The 24,520-nt window shown below is 37.2% G+C and overlaps 1 protein-coding gene across 1 annotated transcript in view; it reads left to right on the plus strand.

Moving 5' to 3' along the window:
- Positions 1 to 15,897, plus strand: part of kcnh5a (potassium voltage-gated channel, subfamily H (eag-related), member 5a) — a 69,810-nt gene extending 53,913 nt beyond the window's left edge. Inside the window, exon 12 of the mRNA XM_058379296.1 lies at positions 11,229 to 15,897. Coding sequence (XP_058235279.1) covers positions 11,229 to 12,428 — 1,200 coding nt within the window. The 3' untranslated portion in view covers positions 12,429 to 15,897. The remainder of the gene's footprint in view (positions 1 to 11,228) is intronic.
- The last annotated feature ends 8,623 nt before the right edge of the window (positions 15,898 to 24,520 follow it).

Raw genomic sequence — 24,520 nt, forward strand, 5'->3', positions numbered from 1 at the left:
GGCTATATTAAAAAGGCCAGATAGTAAAATATAATTTCATATAAATATATGCTACCTGTCAGTAGACACACATGTTCTCAGATGTTTTTTTTCATTGAACAAATCTAAAAAATAAATAAATAAACAAATAAATAAATAAGAAAAGCAAATCTATTTTATATATCTATTTTAAATTCAGGACAATATTCCCGATGAAGCTTTTCACACTCGTTTCCAGCAGCTTTTCTTAAAGTTACCAAATAAGGCGAGCTCCTCAATGCTTCTCCTAAATGTAAATGTTCTAAGTTGAAATTGTTGGCAGATAAAATTTTTAATTAAATGATACAAAGGTTTATCTTTAATGTAAATATATCATATTGAGACACCACTGCATCATATCGAATTTCAATCATTACACCTCTAGACAAATGCTTGCTATACACTCTTCAGTAAGACCCAGCTGAATAATATACAGGTTACATGGGTTTGTGATCCCAGAGAAAATTAATTTGATACCCGTCTCATATAAAGCTCTGCACCATGTGAACCTCAGTACCAATTTGCTCAAGTCAGCCTGGCTTTGTGTCTGTCCTTCTTACTGTGAGCTAGAACACTGGAGGCTCTTCAGGTGCCCTGAATTTCTCTTAATTATGATGAAATGTTAACTGGGTTGGAAAATGCCATTTGAAAACTTTTGAGGAGAATAGCATTTCATTTAACTGAGAAATGAGAAATTCAAAAACAGAAGATGTTCCTGAGGAATGATCACAGGCATATTTTGCACTTTGGAAATTTTGATTGACAGGAATTCAACAAAGTTAAATACAAAATTAATTTAAGTGGTAAATTCGCATTAAACTAATCAGTGCTTTAAATGTTTTACGAGTTGTACGTACACACACACACAAATATAGAATGCAGACATATAGAAAATGCTTTACTTGTAATGATTTTAATGCACACACTAATTCACGGCGTCAGTGCATAATGAAGCACATACCGTTCATTGTTGTATATATATAGTCATTAACACTGCTAATAGGTATCAGCATCTTGTTAATCCACTGTATTTATTAATTCTGGGACTTATTTACATATTGACGGCTGTGTTTGATCCCACTGCAAGTTAAGGTACCAAAGAAATTACAGTATAACTGAGGATTCTGCACTTTACTGTGTATTACAGTCATGCAAAATGTTGACGCACATCCACTTTACTGAGAATCAGCCTGATTGTGTTCTTTATTATAGATTAAAAATTTGTGCAATGATGATGCAGGTGAGGTTGAGAAACACTCAACATTCTAAATCTGTTTATTATTAAGGATAAGACTCATTCTCATAGGCTGTTTTTTGTTGCTGAGTACAATAAGCACTCAACTTAGTCTCTTTTGAGGCTGAGAATCACTCAGTTCTACCACAGAGCGCATGAGCGGTGATTTGAACACTTTACGTCGATTAATTAGATTCGACAAAAAAAAGCTAGCTGTGGTAAGCGAAAACCACTATATGTGCTTCCCCTGGTTCATATGGTCAGTTTAACAAACTGCTTAGCACCAACTCCAGGCTGCACTGTGACCAGTGGAACAATTTCCTTTTTAAGAAAAGTTTTGTCTAATTTTAATGTTCCCACAGGCAAAGCGCCAATTTGTCCCCAGTGCACAGACAATGCTAGCAACATCAACTTTTAAGGTAGACCCTGAAAGAGATTCTTCCAGCCAACTCTGCAAAAAAAACTCCAAAGCATTGTTCACAGTGCAAGATAAGGGGTTTATGCCCAAGTTTTGCACCATAGTGAAAAAACTTTCCACTTGCCTGCAAGCAGATGTAGATGTAGATGCCTGCATTTAGAGCCTGCACTATTGACTTATGTAAGATCATCTATGCAGCCTCAATTCATCCCAGTTGGTAGCTCTTATGTGATAAGGAAGAGCTAGCTAGTGGGTGGGAACTGGCAAATGACCAGACTGGGAGAAAGATTGGCTAAAATCCTAAGCCTAAATCCTTTTACAATGAGAAATGTTGTTTTAATGTTTGCCTTCATCCGCATTTTTCTCCTTCGTGGTATTTCGGCGTGATCATCTCTTCACTTGACGGACCTGTTTGCAATAACGTTGACGGGGAAATAAACTGATTAATTCACTGACTTGTGAGTTATGTTCTATCAGCTAAATGTCTCTGTGTTTCTTAGACTATCATTTTAAAACTTTATTCAATCTATTGTGTACAAGCATAAGAGCGTAAATGTACACACTTTTCTCAGTATTCTCAGTACAACTCAATTTTAGTCAAAAACACAATTTTCCCGAATTTCAGCCACTATGACACAGGTGGGGTTTTTTTTCCTGGCAGCCACAGGTATTCTTTACAAACCAGAGTGTCAGCTCTCTTATATTTGAGTTGTATGCAGCGTGGATTTATGTGCAATGCTTCATCAGCCTGTTCCTCTAATGAGGCTAGTAGTCTCTCTATCAGTGATATTGATTTCAAGTCTAGAGCTTCTGCATCTGCTAGTGCAGCACACCCCTTTATCTGGTTGCAACTTCAGTATATTCTTAAACATGGGTAAGAGTACATTAATGAAACCAGTACATTGTGGAATAGCCCAGTCACTCAGTTGAGTGGATGAAATGAATTAGGAATGGATGAAACTATTAAATGGATAAGGCTCAGCTCTATTCTGTGACAGATCCAGTTTTAGTTTTGTTAAAGATCTCATGCTCTGTATAATGTTCCTTTCTCTAGTTAAATCTGTGTTTACTGCAAATGCTCAGGTCCTAAACAATTAATGCATTGATCATGTCTATCATCTAACTAATCTATCAAGGCCTGGAAGAACAATACCTAGGTTCACACTATCAGGTGACAAGTGTAATAAAATACACACATTTCCTTCACCCAAAGAGCACATCAATGCACTGTCAACTGAGGCAAGTTGAACAATAACAAGATCGGGATTATTAGCAAGACAATTTTTTGACAAGGCGAAAATGGAATAGCGGATGAGCTTGATGCAGTAGGGGACCTTCTATAGGCTACTGCTGGTGTTCACAGTCATGGACAAAGTGATGAAATTGCTATTGCTATTTAGCATGGAAATGGGAATTTAGAAGGTAACGACCCTGGAATGAAACGAAGTAGCCACAGACATTGCATGCTATCTATCTATCTATCTATCTATCTATCTATCTATCTATCTATCTATCTATCTATCTATCTATCTATCTATCTATCTATCTATCTATCTATCTATCTATCTATCTATCTGTCTGTCTGTCTGTCTGTCTGTCTGTCTGTCTGTCTATCTATCTATCTATCTATCTATTTATCTATCGAATAGATCAGTTGTTAATTTAAACGTAACACTGAAGCTCGTACTCAATCTTGTTTGAGAAAAAGGATATAATTAGATGCTATCATTCAGCCATGACCCCAGTATAGCACCGGAAGTTACATTAAAAATGCAACTACACTTTCTTTTTCTTTTCTTTTTGCTACACTTCTTTTTCTTTTAATAGTACACCATCTCTTTCAGTGTTGTCCTCCATAAATGACATCTGTGGAATTTTAGATTTCACAGGCATTAAAGTCTAACTTCATAAACACATTTCACTCTTATATCTGAAGGGCTGACCTAGCAGCTCTGAATGTGCATGAAATTAAATATTGATTAGAGAAAAATTACCACTAGCACTATAAAGACCTCTCTTTTATTTTACATTTTAAGAATGCAGCTGTTTCATTTCCCAGAAATACTTTTCAAAAGCTTAGAAGCTCTTTAAAAAGTAACACCGTAAAATATATCCACTGTTTCCGTGAAATGTACAGTATATAGGCTGGCCTCCTGGATAAATATGTTTGCAATAATATTTTAGGCTGATCATAGAGACTTGTTTCACCCGGATGTTTTTAATGCATTGTGCACCTAGCCAGCTGATTTCCATCCTGCTTCTTTCCTCAGTGTGTGTTGGTGTCTTCTTTCTATTCATTTATCGATTATCACAGGCATTGTGTAATTTGTGGCTGTCCAATTTATCTATTACAGTGTTTATTAATTCCCTTCATATCTCTGATCATAGAAGCTCTGTCTTTTATCTCTGTTTGTTCTTTTGTGTCAGTGGTTGCTTCAGATGACTGAATTGGGAAATTGCTTTTTCCATTATCCCTCTGGTTTCAGTTTGAGAATAAGCCAAAAAAAATGTTTGACACCAGTGAATCCTTAACCACAGTCTGGATGTGTTTTTGGAAATGTAGTGCTTACATGACTTGCCTCATTCTTTCAGGAATTTTTCTCTCAGACACATGCTGGTTCAAGACCAGTTTCTATTTTTAGGTGACTATATTGCCTTGATGCTGTTCAGAAATAAAATCAGTCAGTTGAAACTTTTTAGGTGAGGAAAAAGTAAATGTATTAGTTTGCATATAAGGTTTTACCAGTTTTTTTGTAATTGTGAAAATAATAATGCCATCCAGAGAGTATGAACAATAAAAAAATGAATTGTTGTTTTAAATTCCCTCTTAATGCCTAGAGGTCATTGTGAATGCATTGTGAATAGCTGGAATAAAAAATTATTCATTGTATGATTAAGTGTAAATTCCTCTTTATATTCAGTCATTAGGAAGTTGTTGTATTATTTATTTACATCACAATTACATCAACTTTCATGTCTACATTGCTGTACTATATGATTTTGGATTATAGCGTGTAAATGAAAGATGCATCGCTTGCATGATTTATTATTTGTACATATTACACATTTTTATCTTTAATTCAAATGCATTCATCCTTGTTTAACCTGTTTGGCTTATGACTCTGTAGATACGATAAAAGCATACGGACAGAGTGACTAGTAGAAATATTCACATGTTGTGGAAGCCTGTACAAATGCACGTTGCCTACTTGCCTTGTGTTGCTAAATCTGTCTGCATGAATAATACACAGTTTTCATTTGTACTCCACGGGTGATGATTAGTTCCCCCAAATCCTGTATGAATAGGCTTTGGCAGGCTTTACTCTTGTTGTGCCAGTAATGGCATCATTATGCTAAACTTGTAATCAAAATGGGAATAGACATAAAATTGGTATAAAATTCACATGCTCAGGGGAATTATGGACCATGTCACCAAAATGATGCCACTAGTAGTGTAATATTCATGAACTGACTCTTCTGTGAACGGAAAATGTAATTTAATTGTATAATAATAATTTTATTATGTAAAGGAGCTTTGTCTCGGTCAGCCATCCTTTTAAAGTGTTTACACAGATACTCAGGAAATATAAGCAGCAGCCGAAGTCTAATTATAAGTAGTTTTTAAGTTTAAATACCTGTCATATCCCACATCCCAGAGCTCTAATCAACTTAACCTGTTGCTTGGAGTGTGCACTAATTTTGCAATTTAAATAAACACTTTGCTTGTATCCATTTCTTCATATTTGAGAAAACTTTTCTATTATCATGGACAGTGATTAGTTCTAATAGCGCTGTGTATTTTAGGGTGAGTAACAGCACTGAACTCTGCAAACAAGCCACTTGCTAGAAGAACACCGATGTGAATTGGGATTATATCGCTATTTCAGGGAACAGGTGTACCCATTACACACCTGCCCTAAATGTCCCCAGAGAGCTACAGCAGTTCTGCACAGTGTTATCTGGGATATGTTGCTCTCTTCTGACCCCTTTACCATCAGATATATTCTGCTAGCAAGTAACAGTTTGATACTGTGATCGGTCACTGTGTATTTTAGCCCACCTTGACCCCGGGGCTTCAGGGGTCTACATGGCTGTAGATCTTCTAAAGCAGCTCAACATCAACACACATCACTTCTTTCGTGATGATAGAGCTTTCCTACTTATATTTTGTCCTAGAGGTTAAAATATTTTAGGACTTCCATGACTCACAGTAACTATAAATATTTTAGAGATTTAGATCTCTGCAGAATTAGATTTAATCTAATTTGCATTCATGAAGCTGATAAGAACAGGGCTACCTCTAGCGCTACTAGGGGACATGAAGAATACATAATTATACACTATGGTTTTACTAGTGTTCCAGGTGTTTGTAAATGAAATGCTACACTCGCTGAACACTTTATTAGGAATAATATATTAATACCGGTCAGTGCCTGACTTTTCTCTCAAAACTTTATGCCATGGATATGGCAGGATATTGAAAACAGTCCTTTGAGATTCTGGTCCATGTTGATGGTCCATGATTGCATCATGTAATTCCTGCAGATTTTTCTGTTGCACTTTCATGTGGTGAATCTGCCAGCACAGTTGAATTTTCATAATTCATAATGAAATTTTTCAGGTCCATGCAGTTACTTCGTGTAAATGTCAGCAGTAGAAGTAGTGTTTTCACTCCTACCACACTTTCTGCTACGGCTACTTCTAGTTCATCATACAAGATAATAGGATGTGCTGGCTCTAGTGCTATTTTAAAAGTCACTGAATAATGTGTTAAGAATTTAAGATCATTTATAGTAGCTTCATAATGATAACTATATGTTATGTTTTATTAAATTTGAGAGCAAAGAAAAAAAATAAAAAATTGTTTTTTCATTTCTGGCATTTGGCAGGCACCCTTATCATGTGAGACTACATTGATGGTAATATCAGTTGACATTAGGTAATTCAGCCTATTAACCAGGGCTGTGTGACCTACTTTGTTTACTCCAGTTTCACCCATGTGATGTTTTTTCAAATTGTGTAAGAAACAAGAAGAGCACTGAATGGTATCTTTCCCATCCTCATGTCCTATCCTAACCCTAGTCAACTGCGTTTCCTACATTCCGACTTACATTTTTATTTTATAAGACTGAGCAATGCAGGGTTAAGGGCCTTGCTCAAGGGCCCAGTAGTGGCAGCTTGCTAGACCTGGGATTAAATCTCATAACCTTCCAATCTGTAGTCCAACACCTTAACCACTAATCTACCCTTATTAATAGATTGTATCATCCCTGTAAGGTCTGTATTTTTTTTTTTATCACACAGAGGACATCGGAGGAGACAGCAGCTTATTGAAGATGCAGCTCATCTTAAATACCCAATTTTATGAGGATAAAATTTTGCCTAAAATTTTATCAGTTGTTTTTTTTTTTTTTTTATGGATCAAGGGCAAATGCAGCCTTTTTTTAAAATGGTGGCCTAGACATTATTTCTCAAAGATGTGAAATGCACACAATTTTAATAATTTGGTTAGGTCACCTAGAAAATCAAGTATCACACACCTGCATAAGCCAACTCTATACACTTTGTGTAAATATTGATGTTTTTTTTATATATATTTTGAGCTGATGCCAACTCAGAATATAGCCCTGGTTTATAACCATTTTAAACTGTAACAACTACTGACTCCTGATCATTTTACAAATCTAAATCATTTTCATAAAACAAGAAGCATAGGAGAATATCCCGTTGGCTCTCTGTCTAACTATAACTTCTCTGTAGCATTTCTAGCTCTTGTTTATATCTTCAGCATTATTACTGAGCTCTGTTATTTGTGCTGTCTGTTTCTCCCTCTTTCCTCCTTGCTTATTCTCTGTCACTGCCATCCCATTGACGGTAAAAAAGTGCTACGTAAATAATCTGATAGCAGAGAGGAGCTAAATTTCTTATTTACCTTCACAAAGATAGGAAATTACATGCGATTGCAGCAATGCAGTGCAGAAAGACTGCACAGAGATAATGAAGAGTCACATGACATTCTGAGCTCTATTTTTAACATCATGGCCCATTGCCTGCCTTGAGAAGATGACATTTTTAAAATCACTAGTGTTACTGTGATGTTATATTACACAGCATGTGATAGTAAATAAAAAAACAGTAATTTTGTGAATGGCCCCTTGTAGAATATTTTGGCTTTTTAGCAATTTGTTATCGTTTCTGGCACAAACTAAAAAATAAAAAATAGAGAATGATGATTTCTGAAAGTTTCTTCCACCACATTCTACTGCCTAATTTTGAGTTGGTTGAGACTACATTGATGGTAATATCAGTTGACATTAGGTAATTCAGCCTATTAACCAGGGCTGTGTGACCTACTTTGTTTACTCCAGTTTCACCCATGTGATGTTTTTTTCAAATTGTGTAAGAAACAAGAAAAGCACTGAATGGTATCATTCCCATCCTCATGTCTATCCTCATGTCCTATCCGAACCCTAGTCCACTGTGTTTCCTACATCTTTACCTTGCCAACAAAACACCAGCGCCAATCATTCTGTGATCTGAAACACACCCACATAATTCTGCACAGTTGGAAAAAATCCATATATATATATATATATATATATATATATATATATATATATATATATATATATATATATATATATATCATTTAAGATTCTAGCTGTAATTAAAATCAGGTTTGGGTGATATTGCTTTTTTTTTGTGGATTTTTTCAGGTTTAAAGAGAGTAGGTGGGGTGTTTAATTATAATATTATAAGCTGTGGAGTAGGGAAATGTGGGTGATGTTCTGAATTCTGAAGTCCCTGGCTCGATGACATGCATGCTTTTTGCTCACTAAGCATACCGGTGCTGTTTAATTAATCATGTTTCACATTTGTTAAATGTTTTAATCAGGTTAAAACTGGAACCTAAGGCACATATTCAGGCAATATTTATTTAGCTGTATTTAAAAATGTTAGGACAACCCCATACAGAAATCATATTCTCTTTAGATTTTAACATAAACAAGCAGTTTGAACTATTTTTGGCTGAAATATTTCAGCTTCATTAATATATATAGCTAATTGAAAGCTTTGTGCATTGATAGATTGATAGAATGAGATTCACCATTTACCTTTACAGAAAGCGAGGACACTGCACGACTTTAGACAAGTGTATGGTGCATCGGAGGATTCAAAACCCTTATGCAAGTCATTCATGTTTTATATATCAGATAAATGGGCAGAATAAAAAATACTGCTCATGTTTTTGAGTGATAACTTATATTAGTGTACTCTGATAGTACATTGAAGAGCTTCTATGCAAAATTCTTCTTCATTGAAGAGTGTCTATGCAAATATATGGCATGTCTGATGATATAATAGTTTAATAATACCAAACTTGCACTTCGGCCTGCAAACATGGCCATGCAAAATTCTACTTCAGTACACTTCAGAACTTCTGTTCATACACATACTAACACCAGGACATCTCTGCTGTGTTTACTGTGTGTTCTGACTATACCATATGCCACATCATGTTTGCTTACCTGGCTTTCTGAACGTGTTTCGATTATAGATTCTATGATTTTGTCTGACTTAGTTTGCCCAGTTTGCATATCATCTGAATTGTGCTGTTCCCTGATTCTGAGTTTGTCTTTTATTTTGGACTGTCTGCTATCTTGTTTATTAAACTGTTCTTCCTGCATTTGCATCTGTCTCCATCTCATGACAAATAACATAATGTCACTGAATGCTGTGGCAGTGAAAAATTGAGTAATGACAATTGTAAAACATCATGTCATAAAACATTTACCACTGTCTAAAATTTTTTTAGTGTATACATTTCGAGATCTTAGATTTGGTGTTTGTGTGTTAATCAATAGATATTTCATTAGAAAAAAAAAACCTTCTTGAGATTTTTCTTCTTCCATCTTACTAATTCTGGTTTCAAGAACAGGTGAACAGAGGTGAAAGTTATTTTTATGCAAATTATCTGAATTGTATCCCAAAGCAGAGAATATAGAGGGGGCAAGTAAAAACAAAATCCACGTGCTTAACCTGGGATAGTCATTAGATAGTGTGATTGGAACCTTATTAAAAATAACAAGCTTTGTGGAGAATGTCTTCTATAGTATGCCAGGCTGGGCCACTCAGCTTTCCCTAGGGCACCCAGAGAGAAGCCCAAGCGGCTAATTAGCACTGCCTAATTAATACCATATGCGATCAAAGCTTCTGTCACATGCATGCCCATAACTGAAAAGAGGCAAAATACAGAAGAGGAGGTCCATGGTCTGGGTCTGAGTGAAGTGCTGGCTTGTCAGAGGCTGCATTGCTTTTTCTTGCCCACAGAAGATCCACTTATCTAGTGCTGTTTACTTACTGAAGGACACTGTGTTGCTTGTTAGCTATTTCCAGTTTAAAATATTTAAAAGAGCACTGCTTGTTAGGGACTTGATCATACACTGCATTTCGTTCGGCAAAACTCCAGGCATGTTTGATGCAGCTCGGTGTAGAGATCTGTCCATAACCATAGCTTCAATTCCTCCCTGCAAAACTAAAAAAAAAACCACACATTAAACATTATGCATAATAATTAAAAATTCCACTTAAACAATAAGAGAAACTGTTTATCTTTACTCCAACAAAACCATTCTCATTAGAACTACTGTTTGGTGTTTTTTTAATATGGGGTTGGCTGTTTTGGGTCTCTTGTGAATATTGATGTCATCATGAATTCTGATACCTGAATAATACAGCCCAGAACCTGATTACTGCTACTGAAATGCACTAGATATTAGTGCTTTAGATATAGCCTTAGATATGGCTATAGTGCCTTAGATATGGCTTTCAATAAAGTGATAAGACAGACTTATCACAGAATCAAACTAAATCAATGGTGCAGTCATCATCTCACATTGAACCATACTGAAAACCTGAATTGGTCTGAATTAAAGAAGGAACATACCTAAGACTATAAAGGAGTTCTGCATGGCAGAGTGGGCTGAGTTTCACTACAGATGTGTCCAATCTTGTTGGTCATTACAGAAAGAGACTCTGTGCTCTTATCATATTAGTGATGTAAGCATCAAAAGGAGTGAAATTTTATTTTACATGTTCAAAAATCTATAAAAGTTCAGCTTACACCATGTTTGGGAGTGCTTTTGATATCTCTATCAATTCAACATAATATTCTCTTCAAAATACCTGAGAAAGAAAGCTTTTTCGAAGATTCATTTAAGAATTCTTGGATGCTGTTGCATGTTTATAATATAAGCACTCAATAAAGCATTCTATATCACTAATACTAGCTCATGGTGAGAGTTGTGTGTTTGTGGTAATTGTGTAATGCATGCTGGATATTATAGTGACATGGAGAAATGAACACTGTAAATGTAAAATTGTTTGCATGCTAGAGAATACTAAATAACCCATTATAAAACCATTATTCTCCTCTATATATTCCTAATTTAGATTTAGAAATATAATGTTTTTGCCACTAACAAATAGACTCTGTGGGGAGCAAATAGACCCCAGTGGTGTACAAAGCTGAATTAAGAAATTGTTGCCTTTTCACAGATTGTCTTCCGTAAAATAGCAGATGTGAAGAAGGAGGAGGAGGAGAGAAGACACCAGAAAAATGAAGTGACACTCTCCATTCCTGTGGACCATCCAGTCCGCAAACTCTTCCAGAAGTTTAAACAGCAGAAGGAGATGAGAGCACAGGGGTCCTTGCTGCCTGACCTGGAGAGGAACCAGCACCATGTGGAGCACCAGCTCCATCCACTTTCACACCACCACCATCAGCAACACCATTATCCTCAGCCCCAATACCAGGTGCACCAGTCGCTCCATCATCATCATCATCATGGACCCTCTATGCAAAATGGGGCTCCTGGTTTGGGTGGAGGTAGTGGTAATGGAGGCTCCACAGTTGTGACTGTTTCGCAGATAACCCCAGTTCACAGCTCCTTGGCATATGTTCAAACAGAGGACTCCAGTGGGAGGGCCTGCCATGAGGCCATGGAGCTAAAGCCCAGCCTCAGTGTGGTTGAACAGAACTGCTTAAAGTTCACCAGTCCTGCCCGACCCAGGGGTGGGGGTGGTAGTGCTGGTGGTGTTGGTCGTCGGGGATGGATGCGTCTCAGGAACACAGAAAATGGAGCCTCACTCGCTCCTCCATCTAACTCAGATTGGCCACAGAGGGAGGAGGAGTGGGGAGATGTTGCCCAGCCCCTAAGACCGCTTCCAGAAGATACCAAAAACCAGGTGGCTGAAGGAAAAGAAACCATTACTATCAATTCAGACAGAAATGGAAGTGACATTGCAAATGGAGGCTCTGAAGGAGCAGATGAGAAGAGTGCACTACACAAGACAGATTCTTGTGACAGCGGTATCACCAAAAGTGACTTACGCATTGACAGGGTAGGTGACTCTCGTAGCCCCATGGAGCGGAGCCCACTTGAGCAGCCTAGCCCTGGAGTAGGGGCCTTGACCACAAGAGGTCTTTCTTTCCTACCTGTGCCTGAGCAGGCTCTGCTTCAAAACACCTTGCAGGAGGCTAAGATGGAACTTAAGGAAGATATTCAGACTCTGAGTGGTCGTCTGTCTGTCCTGGAGGCCCAGGTGGGGGAGATTTTAAGACTGCTTTCAGAGCAGAGGAGATCAAGCCCACAGCCACAGACTTCAACCCCAAAAACCGAATTCAAATGCCAAGACATTTTCATTGTCTCCAGACCTGTTACTCCTGAGGCAGACAGAGATGATGGACCTTTTTGAAACAAGAGAGAAACATTTATTTATTTATTTATTTAAAATAGATTGGTGGGTTTATTTATAATGTTACCTCCTCTCGTGACGATCAGAAAAATATGTTAAAGGGGGTAAAAATAATTTCTACTGTAAATAGATGCATGTCCAGCTGGAATCTGGCCTGCCAATGAAGTCTACTTTAAGAACAGTAGTTGCTTGTACATTTATGACTGCATGCAAAATGATTTAAAAAGACACAATTTTTATACTGACCCCATGTGCTGGACTATCTCTTGACTGACTAATATTTCAGGGCATTTATCTTCAAGAGCAGAAGCACTGCACGGTGCACACATGAGCTCTGTGGCTGTAATAAAGGCTTGGTGTGGTGTTTGGTAGCACTGCTTGAACAAACCACCTCTGAAGACTTAATTAGCTATTTTCATCTTTTCACACTCTTTACCCCAACATGTCCCCATGTCTTGTTTCTTTAACTTAAGTGTCTAATGCCCTATAAATCATAGCATGCAGACTGTAGATGGATATCCAAAAGAGATTATTTTATCTTCTAATATAGAAAGTTAAAGATATGTAGCTTTTATTTTTCTCATCCTAAACCCATGAAGCAATACTTTTATGTTAAATCTAGCATCTAAATTTGACATGGAGAGAATGTGGGATGGGTGGGAAAATTGTTTCGCTATGATGTGAGTGCATGCTGGATTTGTAATATTAATTGGCATGAAAGGGAGTTGAAAGACAACATTCAGTTGTACAAATTAACATGTCCAGCTTTAGTATAGGCAAAATTTTGGAAGAAGTCTTAGACGCATGAACATACCCACGTCTATATTATCATAAGCATGATTTTATTTTTTTTTTCCGCATGGGTAATAGGTCCTTTTTGGTACATTAATATAAACATTGATAACAGATGTCAAGATGTCAATTTTGGAGATTTTCTCATATTGCTGTCCTATTTTATTTTGTTTCACTTTATCATTACACTGAAATAGTTTACAAGCTGAATATCACTTTATGACTTTCTGTATGAAAAGTACGTGATTGGAAAGTTTTCGTTTGGTGATGTAGCTATAAAGAAGGCACCAAAAGTTATCAAATGTTATTAAAGCAAAGAATATTTGCATGCTATCCTCCTCAAACCCACACGCTGTTAGGAAATAGTGGCATTATGTTCATTCAATGCTAGTCGTTTTCTTGTTACTTTCTCTCACAAAACACAGCTTTGGAACTTTGATTCACCTCACATGGGGCTCATAGGAAGGCAGCTTAGAATTCTAGTGTCAAATGAAGTCATACAGCTAACTGTAACCTAGTAACACAGTTATCTAGCATGTTCCTTATTCAGCTGGGGAAGTTTATTTTTTCGTTTTTCCCTCTTTTTACCAGTTAATGAAATAAATTGTTAGAAATCTGAGTCATGGAAGGTAACAGCACAAACCCAATATAACCGTGGCTGTAATCAGCTGAATGACTGAGTGATCTGAATGAATTTCCCCCATGTATGTATTATGAATATAAGTCCAGGATATAAAATCAAATGGCTCACGCCGTATATTCACAGTGTAGTGCTACACGTTTTAGATATTGTTCAGTTGTTCAATTTACATTGCAAATAAAATTACGTATGCAGTGTGAGAGGAACCATAAATCCATTTACCAAATATTTGCAAAACTCTTCATTCAAGTTTCCTTGTTTTGTTCTGTGGAAACATCTAATTTGCCTAATTTTACTGGCCTTAACAAAGACAAGCAATAACCTTTCAGTTGAAGTAGTGTTAGTCTGTACTCTAGTTCTAGTTCGGCCCTAGGTATTCAGTAATACTAACACTAGAATAGTAGTATAGAATAATAGTCTTACAGAAAACACTGAGCTTTAAATACATAAAACATTGGAGGCCTTGTAGAAGCTTCACTTCCCCTTAAAGGTGCAAAAGTCACAGATTCATTCTGCACATAGATTTTTGTGATGTAAATGCTGTTAATGAAGGAATCTTAACACAGACATGTCGAAGAATTCCAGGGTATCACCAAAACCGGGTGAGCTGGTGTTGGTTTTTGTATTATATAAGCTGAATAACCAAGATAGTGTGGATATGTACAGGATGATTAGCGACAATATCTTCACAATATAATAACTTTCGCAAATCTGTCAGCATTACCGTAATCTTAACCTTATAATTCACATGGTCAGCTATTATATTCTGGGTCAGCTATTCTGGCTTTTGAATTCTTTCCCCCCGTATTTTGGAGATAAATGTGGTTAGCAGTTATTAACAATTTCATAAAGTTTATCTTGGTAAACTTCCTGCCTCAGCATTTCTTATCGTGCATCATTCTTCATGATTCATTGTACTCAGGCTTTGAGAGTGAATGTGAAAGAGTACTTTATACACCGGTTTATGAGATCAGAGAATAATGAGTGAAACTTTTTTTTTTTTTTGCTGCAAATGTATCTTATTAAAGAAATTATAGGTATATTAAAACCTTTTTGCATAATTGTTTAATAAACTAAGAAGCTAATGTTTTCTACTGTGGGCCTTTGCCTTCACTGAGAGAACACAAAGTAGCATAGGGGCATTAGTTTTGCTCCTTTTCCTCTGTGCAATCCAATTGAGTTACCGTTTATCTCTTCATGACCCAAGAGAGAGTAGCACACAGGCTGTAACATGAATATTAACATTGTAGAGATAACAGATGCTAAATGATCATTTGTTTTGAACAAAAACATTGCTCATTTTTAATGAAGTTGACTCACATTGTTGACCTCCTCCACCTTGTAAAGTTGGAATATGATTTTTGATAGCAAGTCTGGTTTTTTGTCCTGCCAGGCATCAGAAATGGGAAGGTTAGGGTCTGTCTCCATTTCCCTGGTGCACAAAAGAGCTACAGAATTTTTTTGCACAGGGAAGAAGTGGGCGTTTGACTGCATGCTGCATTTTTGATGTGTTCGAAAAGTTGATGCCAATGAAAATGATGTTTGCCTGCCAAAGTGGTACTTTGCTGCAAATTTTTTCACACATGTACGAAATCCAAGGGGCCCTGGGGAAGAAGACTTTTAGTGCTGGGAAGCATAGACAATGCACCAAGTGATACTGTACCATTATGTGTAGTCAGCAAACACAGCAGCCAAGTATTATAAATGATCTATAGCTGGGTGTTGTTTTAAAGAGGAGCGGATTTACAATATAGCATGCTATTTCTCCCCCATATTCTATATCATATTAATACACTAGACAGCTCTGCTGCATGGTACAGCATTTACTTGTTGCAAAAGGACTTTGTATTTTGGCTGAAGGACTCTGCCCAGGCTCTTTCTTTTGGATTGCGTGAGACTCTGCATTTGTTAAACTCTTTTTCATGTACCTGAGACTTCCTTTTTATCAGAGTGTAAAAAGATATTACAAAAACATTAGAGGTGGGGGCAAATGTTTATTTTTACCACACTGGCATGACTAAATCTATAATTTGTTATATACAGTGTATTACACTGGTGTTAAAAATAAACATAATTGTACTATTTTTGTGCTCATGTCACGTCTTTATTTCAATATTTGAACAATACCAGTATATCACATTTGTTTTCTTAACCAATTATGTTGGAATAGATACTTTATTGAAAAGCAGGTTATCTACATTATATTGCCAAATGTTTTGGGGGCACCCCTTCAAATCATTGAATTCAGGTGTTCCAACTTCCATGGACACAGGTGTATAAAATCAAACTCACAGTACACAGAAGCTGCTAACTTTCTGCAGAGTCAATAGCTAGGAGGGGGGATTATGGTGTGGAGTTGTTTTTCAGGGGTTGGACTTGGCCCCTTAGTTCCCATGAAAGGAATTCATTAATGCATTAATGATTAATGCTTCAGCATACCAAGACATTTTGGACAATTCCATGCTCCCAAATTTGTGGGAACAGTTTATGGATCCCCTTCCTGTTCCAACATGACTGCGCACCAGTGCACAAAACAAGGTCCATAAAGATATGGATGGGCGAGATTGACTGGCCTGCACAACAGTGCTGAGCTCAACCCAGGAGAACACCTTTGGGATGATTTAGAGTGGAGACTCTGAGCCAGGGCTTCTCATCAAACATCAGTGCCTTACCTCACAAATGCGCTAGAGGAATGGTCAAAAATTCCCATAAACACAATCCTATACCATGTGGAAAGCCTTCCCAGAAGATTTTAAGGTATTATAGTTGCAAAGTGCGGACCAACTCCATATTAAACCCTATGGATTAAGAATGGGATATCATGAAGCATGAATGGGAAGTTCAAGTGCATGTAAAAGCACATGTCCCAAAACTTTTGGCAATATAGTAATATAGTGATAGTTCAGAAAGTGCTGATTAATTAAGAAAAAGGCAAACATAAAGGCCGAACAGGAAGTGGGAATTCTAGTTAGATAACTTATATACCATTTTTGTGTCCATGCACACACACGTCAAGACATTTAACACAAAATCACTGATTCAGCATTTGTTGAAATGACAGGAAACACTATACAAAGATGTCACAAGGAACTGGCTCACCTTATGACTGACTGGAAAAGTGTGCAGATTTGACCACCATCTTCATACCACTTGGAGGGGCGATACTTATCTTGTACAACCTAGAAAGGTACACACTGGTTGCGGTGAAAGTGACAATGGTGGCTGCTACAATTACAATAGTGGTAGCACAACTTTCTATACTTATTGTATAGAGTAACTGGATGGTAGGTGGATGCCTCTGTGAGTGGTCTACCAATCATCTTAAGAGAAGCCGTGTATCCAGGTAGGTAAAGTAAGGAGTATAATCCAATAAATGTTGAGATGTTTTTTTTTCCTGTGTAAAACATGTCCTGTGGCCTGTGTTTAATGAACAAACAGCATGATATTGCAACTCAACCAAAATTGATGAATAATACAGACTAATAAAAAATTTCATTGTCACATTTTAATCAAGTTTTAATGAAGCCAGGCTTCCTGTGTAATCTTTAAGAACTCACATGTACTGCATTCGCACACCTCTGTAGTACCTATGAGGATAAAAACTACTCGTTGGAATGATGTATTACTGTAGGTCTGGGCGTGTAGCCTGTTCATAGAATGTAGTCATCACCCTTCACATTGTTGGCCAAACTCTGCTTAGACTTTTGTAAAGCACTGGTCAATCAGGTGTATCATCTAATCAACAAATTTAGGAAACAAACACCTTATGCAAGAACCCTGGATTTGGCCACAATTTACTAGCACATACAGGACGAGCTTATCCCACCCTTTTGCTGCAGTGATTGCTGCCTCAATCAGTATTCTTTAAGGCTCCATAGAGAGAGGTGTTAATAATGGACAACGGCACTAGGGGGTATCCCATTCCTAACTCTTGAGGGGCAGATGAAGGACACCTAGTTCCATTCAGAAATGCTGCTTTGAGCCTAAAGTTAAATGCCCACCACATGCAGTGCAAATATCTTTCCTGTGCCACTGACTGTGACAATGCAGGATGTGAAGGAACCTTTCAGTCATGAAACTAGTTTTCAAATAAATGCTCTTATCCTGACATAAACCTGTTAAAAATGCAGAGTTAAATATTTTGAATGTATACATTTTTGTGAAGTATGATAATTTCCACCCATTTACTGTGCTATAATAATGTGCCAGGCAATATTGCCAGTATTAGATGTGTGAACATATGCACTAGTTGCCAAGCTCAGTCATGGGCAACTGTCCACTACGAAGAGCCATTACTAACAGTTAAATGACTTGGCATTGACAAAGAGCTGTCTGTGCATGACTGAATTTCCCAGATCTATTTCACCACCCCTGGGTGCAAATGTCACTCCATAGGGGGTGTCTGCTTAACAGCAAGACTGCTGTACCACTGTACTGAACCAGTAGGTAAGTTGTGCTCAGTGAGGCAAACTGTTAGTGATCCCACTTGTGGAGCATCTTTAAGGTCGAGCATGTTCACTAAACCTCATGAAACACTGGGCATTTATATACATTCACTACAATGTAATAAACTATCAGGATGTGTCTCAATTCAGGAAGAAAGGACTTGAGGACTCTTTATGAGGTTCTTTTGAGGTCTTTATTGTGGGAAAACCTTATTAAAGCCTGTGTCCCTCTCACTGAGATGATCATTTGCTGCTGTGGTATTAATTCTAATAGCCCCTAATGAGGCTACAGTTGCAGCAGGATTTAACAGGTCAATCAGTCTTAGAACTGGAATAGCCCATAGCGACCTAACTAAACTGACTGGCAAGCATGATAAAATCTGCCACATGTTGGATGACAGGGTGGTTAGCATCAACAATGAATCTACTTTCACTGTTATGAATCACATGGTCTACCATAATCATATGAATTGACATAATGTATGTTAGGGGGGTGGACATGTCCTAGAAGACCTGATCCCTGGTGCAGGCCATCGGAAACCATTATCCAAGTATGAGAGTACCCTTAGGTCTCTGACCATCCATCCATCTATCCATGCATCCATCCATCCATCAGAGTTGAGAACTGTTTGCATTCACACAAAAAACTGTGCTCCCATGTAATAAGTGCATGAAAGTACATGACTCAACAGTGTGACCTAATCTGTGCTGCACAACCTAATTAAAATCTAAAAGTCATATATAATGGAAGGGTTTTTTAATAATCATTAAAGGACCTCTGTCATTCTTATAGAACCCATTGATTTGACCAAAGGGTCTAATCGTTCAATTGGGCCTCTGCTAAAATAAAATAAATTTCTTGGTACAGAGTGGCCAGTTGATGGGGCTTAATATTGGCCTGTGTCCTAAAGACTGGGATGATGGCATAATGAAAATTTATACCTCTGTGGCTTAGTCATTACAATGCAGTGGTATCTCATCTGGCTGATCCATTCAGCTGTTCTGATTTCTAACTCTGAATCCTGTGCTGTTCTTATGGCCAAACGGTGAATCTGCCTACCATCATTCATAAACCTATTTGGTGAAGATCCATTCCGGGTCTTAGGTGTCTGTCAGGAATGAGGATTTGATTAGCTCTGTCACAGAGGGATTGATAGCTGTGAACTAGTTAACTGTCTAAATGCTTGAGGCAACATAGTAAAAAATGTCACCAGTGAATTTGCATTCATAATGCTTCCTCTGTCAATAGCACTTACATGGCCGAGGCCAACACGTGGGCAAACCATTATTTTAGGTACAGCTCAGTGTCCCTCTGATATGGTCAATGTGAATGTGGCAGACATATTGCTGATGTTTGTCTCCTGCTTCCATAGAGCTTAAAAACTGGCTGCAGGAATACAAATTCAATCCTTTAGCATGGCTCCTAATCACTCACAGCAGAGACTGTGTGTGTATGCAGGATACCAGCTAACTCACTGGTTAAACAAGAAGAATGTGTCCAATTCTGGGAAAACCAACTGTGCTAGCAGAATGGCACAGGCCCACTAGTTATAAGATGATGAGAGATACAGTATGAAAGCTGAATAAATCGGTGAGTGAGAAAACAGATGAGGAGCGAGCTGGAAAATAAGCTTCTGGGCTATGCTGAGCACTCTGCTGCCAGCTTCAGGTTTAACATCATTGATTTCAGCTGAGCCACATCTGATGCCATGTCACCCATATGCTTAAAAAAGAGACTACTTTCAAGGCTTCTTAAGCAGGTTTTCATCTGTCATTGATCATGAATGCTTAGGGCTTGCAGAAATTTTGGGCTGTGGGTCAGATTGGGTCCACATCTGCCAAACTAGTGTACTATGGCAGCATTGTCATGAAAGTAGGTTCTGGGCATGAGACCACTGTTCTGACAGTTGCTACTCTGAGATGATCAGTGGCACAGAACTGATGCCTGTCCTTGGCCTCCAGAGAGTTCAGACATTGACCACACAAGTGTGAAACCTTTATTATTACTCATTATTCCTTAGAGCCTAAGACTATGCATATAGTGGGAACCAGTGATTCTGCGATTCGCCAGAAGGAATGCGAGGAGGGAAATTCACATGAAAAGAGTGAAAACAAGCCTGCTACTTTTTCAAGTAGCAAAGAATACAGTGGAAACTCACTGTATAAATCTCTAAAAAATAAATCTCGGAGGTAAAACAAAAGAAACACAAAAATGGTGCAGCATGGAAAAAAAATCGACAGAGAGCTCAGCTCCAATTTCAGTCAGTGATCCAGTCAACAAAGTATTTTCAGCCTGTAAGGCAGCACTGAGAAGCGCAGAGGGAGGATCCACTTGGGGCTGAAGCAGAAAAAAATGGAAGACAACCTGTTCCTACATGTATTTGCATATTAATGGAAACCACTAAGTTCACGGAGTTATATGGTTGCAACATGACTTTGTAGTAAAATGATCAGCCTGAGAGTACACATGAACAGTTTTTCAGGTGTTTGAACACAACCCCTGGAGGTTAAGGTGAGTGGAATGGAGCTACTATTTATAGCAGACATTACACAAAAGCAAACTATTGCTATAAAAATGATGATGTGTTTTATCTATACATAAAAAAAAGACATAAAAAGTAAATTCATTTTTTTAGTTAACTATAAAATGTAATAATTGTATAAAGTATTGTGGTATAAGAGGAATAAAACATTTCAGGACATGCTGTTATTAGAAAAGTATCAACTACAGGGTGGACACACCATTGCTGATTGTTTTCATAAACCAGCATGCCCTGTCATATGTTCTGTTCCTATTCCTGACAGAATTGGGTTATACTTCTATTAATTTCTGATAAGGAAACACTAGATGTTAGAGTAATATAGAAGATTTAAGAGATGAAAATGAAATTTACTATAGTAGTAATATATATATATATATATATATATATATATATATATATATATATATATATATATATATATATATATGTGTGTGTGTGTGTGTATGTAAATATATATTTAAGCAAAAACATACATAATAATAGTAATAGCAAAAACAGTAAAAAAATAGTAAAAATATACATAATAATAGTAATAGTCCCAATCCATATTCTCATATAGCATCAGAAAAGAACCAGAGCTATTTCACCATTTTGTCTGTTTGACACAGTGACCTACAGCCATCCAGTGAATTAGATCATCATTCTTAAAAAGATATCCTGACAGTACTGTTATTTTACTTAATGGCAAGGTTGCATCACCTTATAAACCTCTGGCTTAAGTGTGTGTTCAGTCAGCTTCTGACGTGAAGCCTAAAATCAGCTTTCTGATGACTCAAAGCAATTTCAGAACCGTCTTTTGTACAATATGTTTGCAATTTCCTTATGTCTTGCCTGCTCTTCATACGTACTATATGTAGATAGAACAGAGATTCTAGGATTCATTGTGACATGAGGCCATTGCATCATGTTTAGTAAGTATGACTGTCTTGCTGTATCACTGATAAGAGTGAGCAGGAATGGCTGACAAAATAGGGGGTTTCAGACTCCAGTCTTGGAAAGCTTCAGCAAGGCTGAGTTGTAACATTCTACCTAATTCAACACACCTGACATAACTCATCAGCTAAATTACCATCATGGGCTGAGTTGAGTGTATTAGAAGATGGAAAACACAAATAGCTCTAATTGGACCTGAGTTTGACATTCCTGTCATAAGTCACACTTCTGCCAAGCATCTTTTAACATGGAGAAAGTCTAACGTGATGGTGGATGTGTCCAGCTCTGACTCTCCTGCTTGTTAAAATGATGCTGGGATGACTTTGCACACGGTCCGGTCATGCCATCTCAATGTGGTTGTTGCAAAACAACTGTAATGCATTTGTCAAAAAAAAAAAAAGTGCATATAATTGTCTGAGATATGCACCATGTTGGGCAGGGTTCAAGGTTTTGTGAGTCTTACAATGATGTTGCATCATGTAAGCAATTGCTAAGAGGAAGAAAAAAACATTTAAGCACTAACTGTTCATTAAAACATTAAAACATTTGTGTTAAAACATAAAAACCTTAGTGGTTTGACACGCACACTGTAGGCCAATACTGCATGATTTCAGTGATAGCAGGTGATTCGATTCTTCTAATTAAAGTCAGGAACTGACAATCCAGCATCAGTATCGCTCCTGTACTCGCCCTTAATTTAGTAACAGTGAGTGGGGTAAAGAGCGGCATGTACTGCAAAAAAATCCAAGTGGGTGAATTCTTGGCAGAACATTCTAGTGGGTGAATTATTTGCCTTATAGAACTTCTGGGATTGTGACGCTAAACCGACCCTTTTGTGTTTGCATTATAGTTTTAATTCTTGTTGAATACATAATAGGTTTACAAAGAATGCAACCTTAGTTAATATTACATGTTATGCAACACTGGAGCTTGCTTTTTCACATTATTCTCAAAAATAGCACTCCAGACTTCCCATGCAGAATATTCCGGGTGCACAATGCATATTACTTTGTTGTATTTTTAGTGCTTTGCTTTTCTGAGGAACTGAAAGTACCACCTACGTGATGCTAGGCTCTGTCACAGTTATGATAGTGTGGAAATAATTTCAGGGAGAGAAGTGCAGCCTTGATATTAAATTACTGTTTACTCCTTATTTGCTTGGTGATGGAAGATGTTTGGTGAGCGTGTGAGAGAATATCATTTTCTGAGAATATCTTGCTCTGCCCACATCTTTTAACATTGTATCATGCATTGCCAAATAACACAGTCTTTGCAGGAAGAGAAAAGATTCTTGTTTAAATACTGACTTGAGTGGGATGCAGTGCTGTCTGCCAGATCTCTAAAGGCAGACTGCCAATGATTTATTTTAATCTAATTAGCACATCAAAATGTTTCACGTCCTGTCGATTCTGTGAAACATATTGCTATTCATCCTGGTAATGGTGCCATATGTATTGGTACATTTATAGTCTGATTTGTCTTGAAATCTGTTTCATTTTAATGTCTAATTCTGCTTTGTAAGAACATGTGCATATGTGTTTGAATGAATATCCAAAACATAGACACATACTCACTTCTGTTAGGCTTCTAAATGTATTGTTATGAAGAAATCGAATCATTACATATTGTTGTTATTTTTTAAAAAGAATGATATCGTTTTGATGTGAATATAATTATTACTTCACACCAAATGATGGTGTGTTTCTGTAGTTAGTGTACAGTTGATGATGGTAATAGCAATCAGATCCTAAGCTGCCATTTGGAGAACTCTGCGCTTACAGGTTTTTTTTCTGGAGAGTTAAAGAATAGTTACAACTTATCTGGAACAACTGTAATGAGGACACTCTAAGGACATGCTGAATGACAGGGCCTTCTATCTCTTGCATGCAGAGAAAGTAAGTGGGAGTAAGAGTTGATGAGAGTTGATCTGCTGACTCGGCAGGGTGTATATGACTGAGCTGCTGGTTTGAAAATCACAGTTCCTCAGTATGATACCTCAAGCAATAATAATAAGGAGAAGAATACATTTCGTAATATTTTGAGTTCTTGTCATTATCCATTCACTGTCAATTAATCTCACTTGTCTCACTGGATCATGTGGCCCAGCAATACTGGTGGTAAGAAGGTATTGCTGCTTGGTTGTCAACCATGTTTCTTGTTAATTCAGCATGAATTTAGAAGAATCACAGAAGGGAGAGCCTGAATTTGTTTACATATTAAGATTTAAAACAGCTTTAGCCAATCTAAGCTTAGCTTAGTTAATCTCTGTTATTAACTGCACAGACCTATTTCCATCCAGCCAATCCAGATAACACTGGAAGTTAAGTGTTTTCTTTATAAGATTCATTGCAGGATAAATTTAGATGTAATATTACTTGCTTTTGAGTTTGCCATCGTGTATGTGTCTTTGAGTGCAACTGTTGTGTTAATGGTGACTGAACAGGACATTTAGATTTTTTATTTGCCTATTTTATTTATTTTAATTAGCTGGATTCCCTTTCTAGAACAGAAGTATATATTCATCTATATGGACAGCAATACCACCTGGAAAATGAAGCTTTCAGGCCCTTCTTTTTTATTTATTTATTATTATTATAATTATTATTATTTTATTTATTTATTTTTTACCACCACACCCAAAATTAGGTCATTAACTGGACAGTAAGAGCATATCTGTGTGGCAAACCAATGAAAAGTCAAATAAAGGCTTTGCTTTTCATTGTGATACATTTTCTGCGT

Source organism: Hemibagrus wyckioides, linkage group LG25, assembly GCF_019097595.1.
Source record: "Hemibagrus wyckioides isolate EC202008001 linkage group LG25, SWU_Hwy_1.0, whole genome shotgun sequence".
Classification (NCBI taxonomy): domain Eukaryota; kingdom Metazoa; phylum Chordata; class Actinopteri; order Siluriformes; family Bagridae; genus Hemibagrus; species Hemibagrus wyckioides.